Source organism: Callorhinchus milii, unplaced genomic scaffold, assembly GCF_018977255.1.
Source record: "Callorhinchus milii isolate IMCB2004 unplaced genomic scaffold, IMCB_Cmil_1.0 Scaffold5, whole genome shotgun sequence".
Lineage (NCBI taxonomy): Eukaryota > Metazoa > Chordata > Chondrichthyes > Chimaeriformes > Callorhinchidae > Callorhinchus > Callorhinchus milii.
In genome coordinates, this window is record NW_024704746.1 from 16599245 (window position 1) to 16611516 (window position 12272).

The following is a 12272-nucleotide window of genomic DNA, read 5'->3' on the forward strand; positions in this document are numbered from 1 at the left end:
AAGTGGATATCTCCCTTTCTTAAACCTCCACACACAATATCCATGAATGCCATAAATGCATAATTCTTAAGACGTCCAAAGATAGGAATGGCTCAAACACACCGTGTCAACATAACAATGTAAAACACATATGCTTCTCTCTTGTCTCCATGTGATGATACCAGACATCCAGGGAAAATATTCCAAATTCTTACAAACTGGTGCAATTTTTAAAGGACTCAGAACATTAGATTTAACTAGAGACATCACGGGAAGCAACTCTTGTTTGTCCACAGAACAGATGTTCATTTTTCATCTTAAAAACATAAAAAGTTTGCGAAAAATCTAGTTTCTTGCTAGTACATTGTAGAATATACGCATGTACTTTTAAGCTTGGGAAGAGCTTTCACTACTCAGAGGGAAGATGATATCATTTGTAACCAACGTGCAGGATAATAAGATTCCCGTTTGACCTATTTAGCTGCTTCTGTAGCCTGACCAACAAGCCAGGACATGTAGAACAGAAAGGATTAGCGCTGAAGGTGCTTTTCTTGCTTTTTAAATAAAGCTACAAAGGGGAACGGAGATCAAGAGTGCGCGTCTCTTGGGAAAAGTCTTTTCACATTGCTCCATTGGTGACGAGATTTTACAGCTCTGGTGTGGAGTGCTGGCTTGTTCCTCTTTTCCCCCCTTCAAGCTCCGTACATCACAGCATCCAGCCCATCAGTTCTTAGCCAGACCACTAGATGGACAGCATGACAATAGCGGAGGGCACCACCTGCAGGCAGAGGTTGGAACAGCAGGCCCCCCCCCCCCCCCACGACTTTTTCGATCAGTTGCCCACTGTCAACCAACCCACCCTCACAGATGGTGCTGCTCAGAAAATTCCCACTGACATCCCTGTCCTCCTCAGCTGCTACGAATACTTCTACAAGGAGAATACGTGCTGAATGGAGGAAGGGAAAATTGAGGGGGGGGGGGCGGGGGAAGAAATGTAAAGAACATTTTGGCAACTCATTTTAATGAAATCTGTATCTTAAAAGCAATGCCGTCGAAACCTGCCCGGATGTGTAATTTTGCTAATGAATATGTTAGGCTGGGCTTCCTGGCCCATTACCTTCATGTGCTTCAGGGGATTGTTCAGTTCCCTTTGCAGTGATGCTGCCCTTCCAGCCAGGAATGTCTGAAAGGCAATAGCCAGCAGATTCTCATACTTCTCCAGCAACTGCTTGTCATCAGGTGGATAAATCCGTCTAGTTTGACAGAAAAGGAACAGTCTGTTATTGAGGTCAATAATGTCATCCACTAAATGAACCGTTGATAGGTGTAATATATATAAATACATATGTATTGTGGATCACTTCTAACTGAGCAAAGAGGATGAAAAACTTTTTCATTTTTTACAATAATTTAGCTGTATGAAGTATATAATGAAACAATCAGTTGAGAGCCCAGAGTGAGCTACATCCGGAGTGAGGCGAGGCCAGAGTGAGAAGGAATTGGGTGAGAGTGGGAATTAGGTGCAGAGGGGAAGTATATCTTCTAAACGACAATAATACAGGGATAAATAGAGTGAGAGGAGAGAATGACCTGGCAGGTGATGTGTGAGGAATGTGGTATGTGGGAGTTGATGGAGGCAACCTGAGCCCGGGTGACTTCATCTGCAGCAAATGTCTGCAACTGAGGAAGCTCCAGCTTAGAATAGCTGAGCTGGAGCCTCAGGTGGAGACACTGCGCAGCATTAGAGATGGTGAGAGCTTCCTGGACAGTTTCATCCTGGAGCCAGACACTCCCACGAGTCCCAGGGAACATTTCCGTTGCCAGCCACGGACAGGACTGGGTGACGGTCAGACAGGCGCGTAAGGAGACCCGAAAGAGAGGGGCAGAGGAACCCCAGGCTTTAACCTTGTCCAAAAGGTATGAAATACTTGCAACCTGCATGGACAAGGAAGTCTGTGAGGAAGATGGGCAAACTTACCCCAACACCTCCCCACACTGGTAATAGTCAGAAGGAATATAGTGGTAATTGGGGATGAGACAGTCAGGAAGACTGACGCACTTTTCTGCAGCCGTAGCAAGGAGACAAGAAGACTCTGTTGCCTTCCTGGGGCCAGGGTGAAGGATGTCACTTCTGGTCTGGAGAAAAATTTGAAGCAAGAGGGAGTGGATCCAATAGTTGTGATTCACATAGGGACCAATGATGTAGGTAGGACAGGTAGGGACGAGTTGAGGAGCAAGTTCCGGGAATTGGAAGTTAAGCTTAAGAGTAGAATTTCGAAGGTGTTAATATCGGGATTATTACCTGAGCCAGGGGCAAATTGGTACAAGCAAAAAAAAATTAAAGAACTGAATACCTGGCTAAAAGAATGGTGCGGAGGGCAGGGGTTTCACTTTACAGGCCACTGGCACCAGTATTGGGGGAGACAGGAGCTATTCCAAAGGAATGGACTCCACCTAAACAGCGCCGGGACAAATGTCCTGGCAATACGAATAAATAGGGAGGTAGACAGGGCTTTAAACTACTAAGGGGGGGGGGAAATTCAATCACATGTAATCTGTCACAATTAAAATTAGGACCGATGAAAGTGGGAGAGCAGATTAACCAGGGTGACGAGCAATGTGTGTCAAGCGGGGAAAGGAAGCCCAAGGATAGGGTACTGGTGAAAAGGACTAATAGCCCGAAGTCAGAATTAAAGGTGCTAGTTCCGAATGTGCGAAGCATTCGAAACAAGATAGATGAGTTAAATGCATAAATAGAAACAAACGGGTATAATCTGGTAGCCATCACCGAGACATGGTTACAGGGAGATCAAGGGTGGGAGCTAAATATTCCAGGGTATGTGGCGTATAGAAAAGATAGGCAATGTGGTAAACGAGGAGGGGGTGTGGCCCTGCTAATAAAGGATGGGATAAAAACAGTAGAGAGGAAAGATTTTAAAATCAGAAAAGCAGGAAGTAGAGTCAGTATGGGTAAAGGTACGTAACAACAAGGGGCAGAAAACTCTAGTGGGAGTAGTTTATAGACCCCCGAACAGCAGTCATGGTATCTCTCAAGGTATAAATCAGGAAATTAGCAGAGCATGCAGTAAAGGAAAATCATTAATTGTGGGTGATTTTAATCTGCACATAGATTTGGGCAACCAAATTGGGAAAAGTATGATAGAGGAAGAGTTTATAGCATGTATTAGGGATAATTACCTAGATCAGTGTGCCGAGGAGCCAAGCAGGGAACAGGCCTTGTTTTGTGCAATGAAGCAGGGCTGATCAGCAAACTGGAAATTAAGGCTCCTCTAGGGCAAAGTGATCATAATATGATGGAATTTAGCATTAAGTTAGAGAGATAAGTAGTTAAGTCCGAAGCAAAGGTTTTAAATTTAAGTAGAGCCAATTTTGCTGGTATGAGAGAGGATTTAGCCAAAATAAACTGGGAAATTAGACTTAAGGATTTGACAGTAGACCAGCAATGGCAGACGTTTAAGGAGATAGTGCAAAATTCCCAGCGAGCACGTATTCCTTTGAGGAATAAGAATGCCACGGGAAAGGTGGCCCAACCGTGGCTAACTAGAGCAGTTAGGGAAAGTATAAAGTTAAAGGAAGAAGCCTATAAAACAGCTAAGATGAGTAGTAAACCTGAGGATTGGGAGAACTTTAGGGATCAACAAAGGAGAACCAAAAAAGTGATTAAGAGGGAGAAAATGGAATATGAGGGCAAACTAGCAAAGAACATAAAGACAGACTGCAAGAGTTTTTATAAATATATAAAGAGGAAGAGGCTGTCAAAGGTAAATGTGGGTCCGCTACAGGCAGAGACGGGGGAATTATAGTAGGGGACAAAGACATGGCAGAGTCATTAAACAAGTACTTTGCCACTGTCTTCACCTTAGAAGACACTGAAAACCTACCAAGAATAGAGGGGAACCAAGAAGACAAATGTTAGCGAGCAACTTGGGGGAATTAATATTAGTAAAGAAATGGTTTTAGGTAAATTGTCAGGTCTTAAAACTGATAAATCTCCTGGACCTGATGGCCTACATCCTAGGGTTTTAAAAGAGGTGGCTACTGAGATAGTGGATGGCTTGTCTTTGATCTTCCAAAATTCTCTGGATTCTGGAACGGTTCCCATTGATTGGAAGATTGCAAACGTAACACCACTATTTAAGAAGGGTGGGAGAGAAAAGATGGGGAACTATAGACCAGTTAGTCTGACATCAGTGGTAGGGAAAATTCTTGAGTCCTTAATTAAAGATGTTGTTATGGGATTCCTGGAAGACCATAACAAGATTAGGCAGAGTCAACATGGCTTTACAAAAGGGAAGTCATGCTTAACTAATCTTTTAGAGTTTTTTGAAGATGTATCTAGCAGGTTAGATAGGGGGGAACCAGTAGATGTAGTATATTTAGATTTTAAAAAGGCATTTGACAAAGTGTCACGCAAAAGGCTATTGCACAAGGTTAAGGCCCACGGGATTAATGGGAACATGGATCGAAGAGTGGCTAACAGGTAGAAAACAGAGAGTAGGGATAAACGGGTCATTCTCGAATTGGCAGGATGTGACTAGTGGAGTGCCACAAGGATCAGTGCTTGGGCCTCAGCTATTTACAATTTACATCAATGATCTAGACGAGGACATTGAATGTAACGTATCTAAATCCGCGGATGACACTAAACTAGGTGGGAGAGTAAGCTCTGAGGATGATGCAAAAAGATTGCAACGGGATATAGATAGGCTAGCGGAGTGGACGAGAAGGTGGCAGATGGAATTTAATGTGGGGAAGTGTGAAGTTATTCACCTAGGTAGAAAAAATATAAAAACAGATTCTTTTCTAGAGGGGGAGACATTAGATAGTGTTAGTGTTCAGAGGGATTTGGGTGTCCTTGTACACCAGTCTCAAAAAGTTAGTTTGCAGGTGCAGCAAGCAACTAAGAAGGCGAACGGCATGTTAGCGTTCATTGCAAAAGGTTTAGAGTACAAGAGTAGGGAAGTCTTGCTGCAACTGTATAGGGCCTTGGTGAGACCGCACCTAGAGTATTGTGTGCAGTTTTGGTCTCCTTATTTAAAAAAGGACATACTTGCCCTAGAGGGGGTGCAGCGTAGATTCACTCGGTTAGTTCCTGGGATGAGGGGACTGACCTATGAGGATAGGCTGAATAAACTAAGGCTATATTCTCTAGAGTACAGAAGAATTAGGGGAGATCTTATTGAAACATGTAAGATTCTTAAAGGGCTGGATAAAGTAGACACTGAGGGTCTGTTTCCCCTGGTAGGAGAATCTATAACCAGGGGTCACAGTCTTAAAATTAAGGGTCAGCCTTTTAGAACAGAGTTGAGGAAACATTTCTTCACTCAGAGGGTAGTGAATTTATGGAATTCACTACCTCAGAAGGCTGTAGGTGCTCAGTCCTTGAACATCTTCAAGGCTGAGACTGATAGATTTTTTAAAAATAGAGGGATTAGGGGATATGGGGATAGGGCAGGTAATTCGAGTTAGGTCTGAAGATCAGTCATGATCTTATCAAATGGCGGGGCAGGCTCGAGGGGTGGAATGGTCAACTCCTGCTCCTAATTCTTATGTTCTTATGTTGGTACAATAAAACTAACTTCTGCAGCTAATAGAGGTAAGCTACTACAATCTGGGTGTCAGTTTAGATTGCTGGCATTGAAGTACAATCTGTAAACTTCAGATCAAATTCTCAGCTGCCTTCTACAATACAAGTAGATGATACCTAGAAGTTACAGAAGGGCGAATAGACTACTGTGTTTATAAACCTATTCATGGTGTACGTTCTGTTTATTGTTTTAACAGTGTAAAATGTACAGAAAGTGGATTTAGATGTGAAATTGTAATATTGAAATACAATTTCTCAAAAAAAATCCACAAGATTTGTCATCAAAAGTATCTCTACAACACCATAACACTGATGTTTTCATTACAAACATTTTTCATTGTGTTATTGTACTTAAAGGGTTACTATACCTTGTTTCAATCACAATATATAAGCAAAGTCGTTACCTGTAGTTCCCCAAATGTCTGTTTTCATGCTCTTCCCTTGAAATCTGCTTGCGAACCTGAGAAAGCCTTTCCTTCTGCAAACAGTGGGAGAAAAAAGTGATTTCTAAATATTACGTTACTATAATAATCATCCTTACATTTGATATAGCGCCTTATCATGTCTTTGAGACTTCTCAAAGTGCTACACAGAATATACTGTAAAGTGAATTTTGACTGTGTATTTTGTAAGCAAAACTATATATTGTAATCTTAAATTGGGACGTTCTCCTGACGTGAAAGGCGCTAAACAAATATAATTTGTTGTTGTAGTTAAATCTTAAGAGGAAAAAGTAATTGAATTCCTACCAGCTCCTCTCTTCTCATCTCTAGTGAATAGCGCTGTTTCTCCCACTCAGAGGAACCTGCCAACAGACGCTTCATACAGCCTTGCCCGTAAAGTCTCTTTTGAGCCTCAGCTTTCTGCTGGGCGAGGTTCTTACTTTTATCACTTGCTCTGAAACAGAAACCAAACTTGACTGAGAAACACCAAAAATGTAGTTCATAACACAGAATCTGCTCTGCATCTCCCCTATACACTCTCGTCATCAATTCTCAGCTCAACTCTACAAATAATAATCCTTGCATTTGATATTATTCAACAAAGTGACTTTCCAGTCTTTCAGCTCAAGAATATCACCACTTTGTTGAATGAGCTGACAGTGCCTAAATACTAACAAATATGTGCTTACTGACAGTACCATTGCCACTAGGTAAAACACTCGAAACCCAGCCACCAAATGTACCACCAAAACAAAGCTTTAGCACAGATTTAGACAATTTTAAAATGAATCTAAATCTTGAGGTTGCTGTATCAATGTGCTGATAATTGTTTCAAACACAATCCTCTGGCAAACAATAGCGCACTATATTAATCAAGCTGCAACACCAACTCCACTTACTGCTTAATCACAGACTGGAATTAACTACATATTATTTATTGTTCTCATTTGCACACATTCTATCTCTTACAGAATAGACTGTAAAGTGAATTGACTGTATATTTTGTGGGCGAAATATGGCAGCCAATTACACCCAGAAATTGAGCGACAAAATTATTATTATTATTTTATTTTTACTTTTTTTTGAACTGATTATTTTTCCCGGAAAAGCGATCCGCCAATCAACTAACAACCAGGTTCCTACGTACTCCTAGGTGAACAGAGGCATGTGGAGTGAGGAAACTTGCTCGATGTTTCGCCCTGCCCGGGAAAAGAACTCAGGTCCTCTCACTTGCAAGGTGAGTTCTCATCTGCTAGACGTCTCAAAGCGCTTCACAGAATAGACTGTAAAGTGAATTGGCTGTATATTTGTGGGCGAAACACTTACTGAATGTTAACTTACCGAATGTTAAGCAGCTTCATTGTATGGATCAAGACACCTTTCTTCACATCGAAGTCTATCTTTTGATCAGTTCCAAAGCTAGGAGCACGGTTAATCTGTGTGTGGAGAGAAAAAAAANCAGTATTTCTGAACACTTCCACAAAACAATATTTTAGTCTTCCTGAGGAAAGATCAGTTTTCCTAAGGGAAAGATGGCTATTGCAACATCTCTGCCCGTAAGGTCACATCAGAAATATAGCAATTTGTACAGTACGTGTGATGGGTTTTCTGAAAACCTGGTCCCATTCTCAGCAGAAGGGCAAATTAAACAGATTTTTTTTAAAGTCAGTGGATGTAAAAGATACCGCTACCACAGGGGGGCAGCATTACATCAATCACAGTCACAAGGAGAACGAGAGAGGAGTCAGGACACTGTGTGAAAACTTAACGGGCGGACATACCAACATCCAGCAGAGAAAACTTACACACCCAGAGTCACAAAAAAATAACTAAGGTTTGCAATCTGTCCTAAATGTTTTGTCACAAAATCTTAGTCTGTAGGACATCAAGGGCTACAACATAATAATAATAATCCTTGCATTCGATACAGCGCTTTTCACGTCGGGAGGATGTCCCAAAGCGCTTCACAGAACACACTGTAAAGTGAATTGACTGTATATTAGTGGGCGAACGCGGCAGCCAATTGCGCACAGCAATGTCCCACAAACAGTCATAGATTGAAAATGACCAATTTATTATTGTTTTTGGTTTTGGAGGGATTATTATTAGGTGTGTGGAGTAAGGAAACTTGCCCTAGGTTTCGCCCTGCCTGGAATTGAACTCAGGTCTCTCGCTTGCAAAGCGAGTGGTCTAACCACTGAGCTACAGGACTCCAGACATAGGGGCTGGGGATGCTGCTTCTTTGATCTCAATGTAATTTCACGACAGATTGGGTCCTCCACAAAAGACAGTTTAAAAATAATCAACAGGGACATGGCCTAAATCATCTCAAAAATATGTAAACAGGAGCAAAACGCAGCACATTGGTTTCATCCTAGACGTGAAAAGCACTACATCAAATGCAAGGATTATTATTATTATTATTATTATATCATCCTCAAAGTGCCCTGTGATTGTCCAACTAAAAATTCAGCCCAATAAAAGGTTTCATGGACAAATGATGAAAGGCCAGGAGCTGATCGGCCTGCAGAGACTTTCACTCTGAAATGATTCATGTTCATACATATATGCTGATGAATACGTATTTTATCTCCTTATGTATATGCACTAAATACAACAACACAAGTTTCACGTGAAAGTACACTTCACCTCCAAAAGCCAGGGTTTCAGTTTCCTGTCCAGAAGGATGTCAAACCCGAGCACTTCGAAGCAGACGCTGCTGCTGCCTGTAGGCTGGCCAGGCCGGCACATACGGTAAGCGTGCAAGACGTGAGGCTCCGCCACGATCAAAGTCTTCACAACTAAATCCTGTTGATAAGAGACATATTATCATAAACATGAAAATGAATTAGTAAGCCATATCCTGACCAGAAACGGCAGCCTAACACAACTGGTCAATATCAAGGGCTTTTGTTTCTAAATTTTAAAAAATACAACTTTTGGCCATCCTCTGCCACCTACTCCTTTAGATAGGTAAGGCAATGTCAAGCTGGATCATGGCTCACCAATGTACCTCCACCGTAAGCCTGTGCAAGGCCTTGTACAGCTTGCCTGATGAGGGCAGGTCAGCTAGGGTTTCAGTGAAGGGTGACATGCCATCCTTATGGCTTGTCCTTCTCTCTCCAAAGTACTGCTGCTAAAGTTTCCCAGCCAACCCAAATGCTTACAGAGCGAGCACCTGATTTATTCTTAATCTTCGTCATTAATCCGGCAATCACTAGTACTGGGCTGAAGTTTCAAAATGTGAAACACAACAAATCTTTCTTAGCCTCTTTGTAATAATCAATCATTTCCATTTGACTAACCCAATGTGCTGTATAAGGCTATCTGGACTGTACAATGTGTTTGGGCAATAATAACTCCTCCTTAAAAAGACCAAGTTAAATTCCTCACAACTCCCAAATCTGTCAATTGCGATGTTACTGAACTAGCAAATCATATTCCACAATTCTATTCACCATACTGAATCCAGCAAAGATTCATCTGCTGTAATATTGCACTGCACCTTATAATCAATCTCCACTTGATGTCTGCTCCATTCATCCCATATAATCAATCTCCACTTGATGTCTGCTCCATTGTTGATGGAAAGACTATGTCTTGGAGTCACTCCAAGACATAGTCTTTCCATCAACAATCAAAAATAATAGAATAAAGCGCATCACGTGCTGATAATTCTCTTGTGAATTTACAGACCATTCACACCAGCTAAATAACAGGGATCCTGATGCTGCAGGAGAACATGAACACACCCAGAGCATCGCTGGCCCACGTACATCAACTAAAGGTTTTGGCTGAGCTCTGATGCCCTCCATGGTTGACTAACCTGCCAATACTCACTCTCTCCACTCACCCATAAAGAATAGCCACTTGGGCAACATACCAGAACATTCTCTACACATGTGAAATTGTACCTTAAGGATTGTACCTTGAGTGAAGGAGGTGGGGAGCAATTTACAAAAGAGCCTTAACTTCTCCCTTGCCCATTACTGTAATTTAACCTGCAGACACTTACAAGAAGGGAGTTCTAAAAATGAAAAGTATGAGTATGAAGGTAAAGGGTTATAAGATATTCCATTAGACTATAAGGTGTGGTGGTCCATTGGTGACCAATGTCGTAAATGCAAATTCCTATTATTCCTGGCTATATAACGTATGAAAGACCTGCCAATTCAGATGTCATGGCTGATGTTAGCAATGGGCTGTGTTAGGGCTCCATTAACACAATGGGGACCAGCAATTAACAAACCTATTAGCAAACCTCAGGAGAAGACACTGTGTGTTGATATAACTGTCAGGTTTCTTAGCGTATAGGGAATTTTTCATAAATTACATGGCTGAGACATAAAAGGGGGAAGCTCTTTGTAATAAGAGCATTTTTGTATCTTGGATTACATTTAATTCCTAGGACGAAATCCATTTCAGAAAGAAAATCAATACGTACGGAAACATCATTCCAAAATTTGGTTACATCATATTCGTTGCTTTGAAGGAATTCAGTGAACCACCTGATAGAGCGTTTGCTGCCTCGGTCTGCATTCTCATCCCGCTCAAAGTTCTCATTGTGCTTGTTCACTGAGTAGTTGGTCAAGTGCATAAACAACTGACTCTGTGTGAGTTGGAAAGAAAGGACTGTTAAGTGAACTCCTGTGCCATGTCCTCTCAATCACTGGGGTGGTCACAACAACAACAACAAAATTTCATTTGTATAGCGCCTTTCACATCGGGTGGAAATCCCAAGACGCTGGACAGACAGAGTTTCGGACTCTGCCTGAAACCCTGTTACATATAAATGCCGTGATCTCCTACAAGCTGAAACCAATTAAATATTGATGTTCTGGTAATCGTACAAGTTATGGGGAGCTGGTTATTACCACTACACATGTTGCAATTTATAGCATGCTAGAGACTTGGTGTCAGATTAAACAAGCAACCAACCCTCGCTTTTTAATTCACTCATCTCCTATTTATAATAATCCTCGCATTTCACAAAGCTCCTTGTTGTGTTATCAAAACATCTTCAAAGCTCTTCACCGGACTTTACTGTAAAGTGAAGTGTAGTGACTGTATTTTATTTGAGGCAGCCGCTTTTCTCTACGATCAGTCATCAACAACAACAACAATAAAATTACATTTATAGAGCGCCTTTCACGTCAGGAGGCCGTCCCAAATTGCTGAAAGTGAAGTGAATGAGTGAATGAGCAAATTTAATTCCTGTTCATGCTGCACTGGCTGGATGCGCAATTTTACATTCAGTCCATTTAAGGTTCTTGTTTATCTGACACACTGTTCTCCTGTTCTAATCTAACATCTTTTCATACTGTAAATACTGTATAATTAAATAGTGATATGAACTGCGGTAAATTAAGGGGAGCCTTTCCCTCACAGTCACTGAACTGTACAATTTAAATAGAACAGGTTTGAATTCCCAGAGGCAGCTGTTAGAGCAACAATACTTCTTGTATTTAAAAACTTAGTGGGTTATTGCAAGTGACAGACAAACATATGAGGGCAGCAATCTGTTGTAAATGGCGCTGACCAAAATAGCTACGGAGGAACTGCTACCTGCAAAGCAATGGGAGTTGTCCCATCAAGTGTCACATCATCTGCAGAACCAGTGGGGCATTCATCATGTGACAAGAACTTTGAATCAAAATTAACCTGCTCCCAGCAAACCTACTATTACTGAAAAAAATTACAATTATCACTTGATCTAAGGCCCGGCCAATACTAATGAATAATAATAAAATTCCTTGCATTTGATAAAGCGTCTTATCACGTCACTGAGACATCTCAAAGCATTTCGCGAGATATACTGCAAAGCGGATCGAGTATGTATTCTGTGGGTTAAACATGGCAGCCAGTTACGCACAGCAATGTCTCACAAGCATCCAGGGAGTGAGTGACCTATTTTTTGGGGGGGACTGTTGGCCAGGGCACCGGGAGCAAACCCCATCTCTTTTCGCATATTTCCATGGGATCTTTGACGCGCGCCTGAACAGGCAGATGTGTCCTCGGTTTATGTCTCGTCCAAAGGAATATTAAACAGTATTAACCAGGTGAACCTGAAAATATTTTCCGAGGCCTATTTGCTGTTTTCAAGAATGGAAAATGTCCCCATGTGCTGATTGACAAGATTCAGTTAGGCCAGTATCCCCTGATTAAGCTTGAAGAGGTCAGTTTGGGCTTAGGAAGAGAATCCCTGCCCATTTGGAATATAAAATAGCATTGCCCTGGGCTTT

General features: G+C 41.6%; 1 protein-coding gene across 7 annotated transcripts in view; it reads right to left on the reverse strand.

The window, feature by feature from the left end:
- The window catches only part of ttll7 (tubulin tyrosine ligase-like family, member 7), an 80564-nt gene that overhangs the window by 36936 nt on the left and 31356 nt on the right, over positions 1–12272 (reverse strand). For all 7 annotated transcript variants that reach the window (XM_042335393.1, XM_042335395.1, XM_007887225.2 and 4 more), the window contains exons 8-13: positions 10475–10639; positions 8680–8838; positions 7372–7466; positions 6337–6484; positions 5992–6065; positions 1097–1232 (exon numbers count right to left, since the gene is read on the reverse strand). In XM_042335393.1, coding sequence (XP_042191327.1) covers positions 1097–1232; positions 5992–6065; positions 6337–6484; positions 7372–7466; positions 8680–8838; positions 10475–10639 — 777 coding nt within the window. The remainder of the gene's footprint in view (positions 1–1096; positions 1233–5991; positions 6066–6336; positions 6485–7371; positions 7467–8679; positions 8839–10474; positions 10640–12272) is intronic.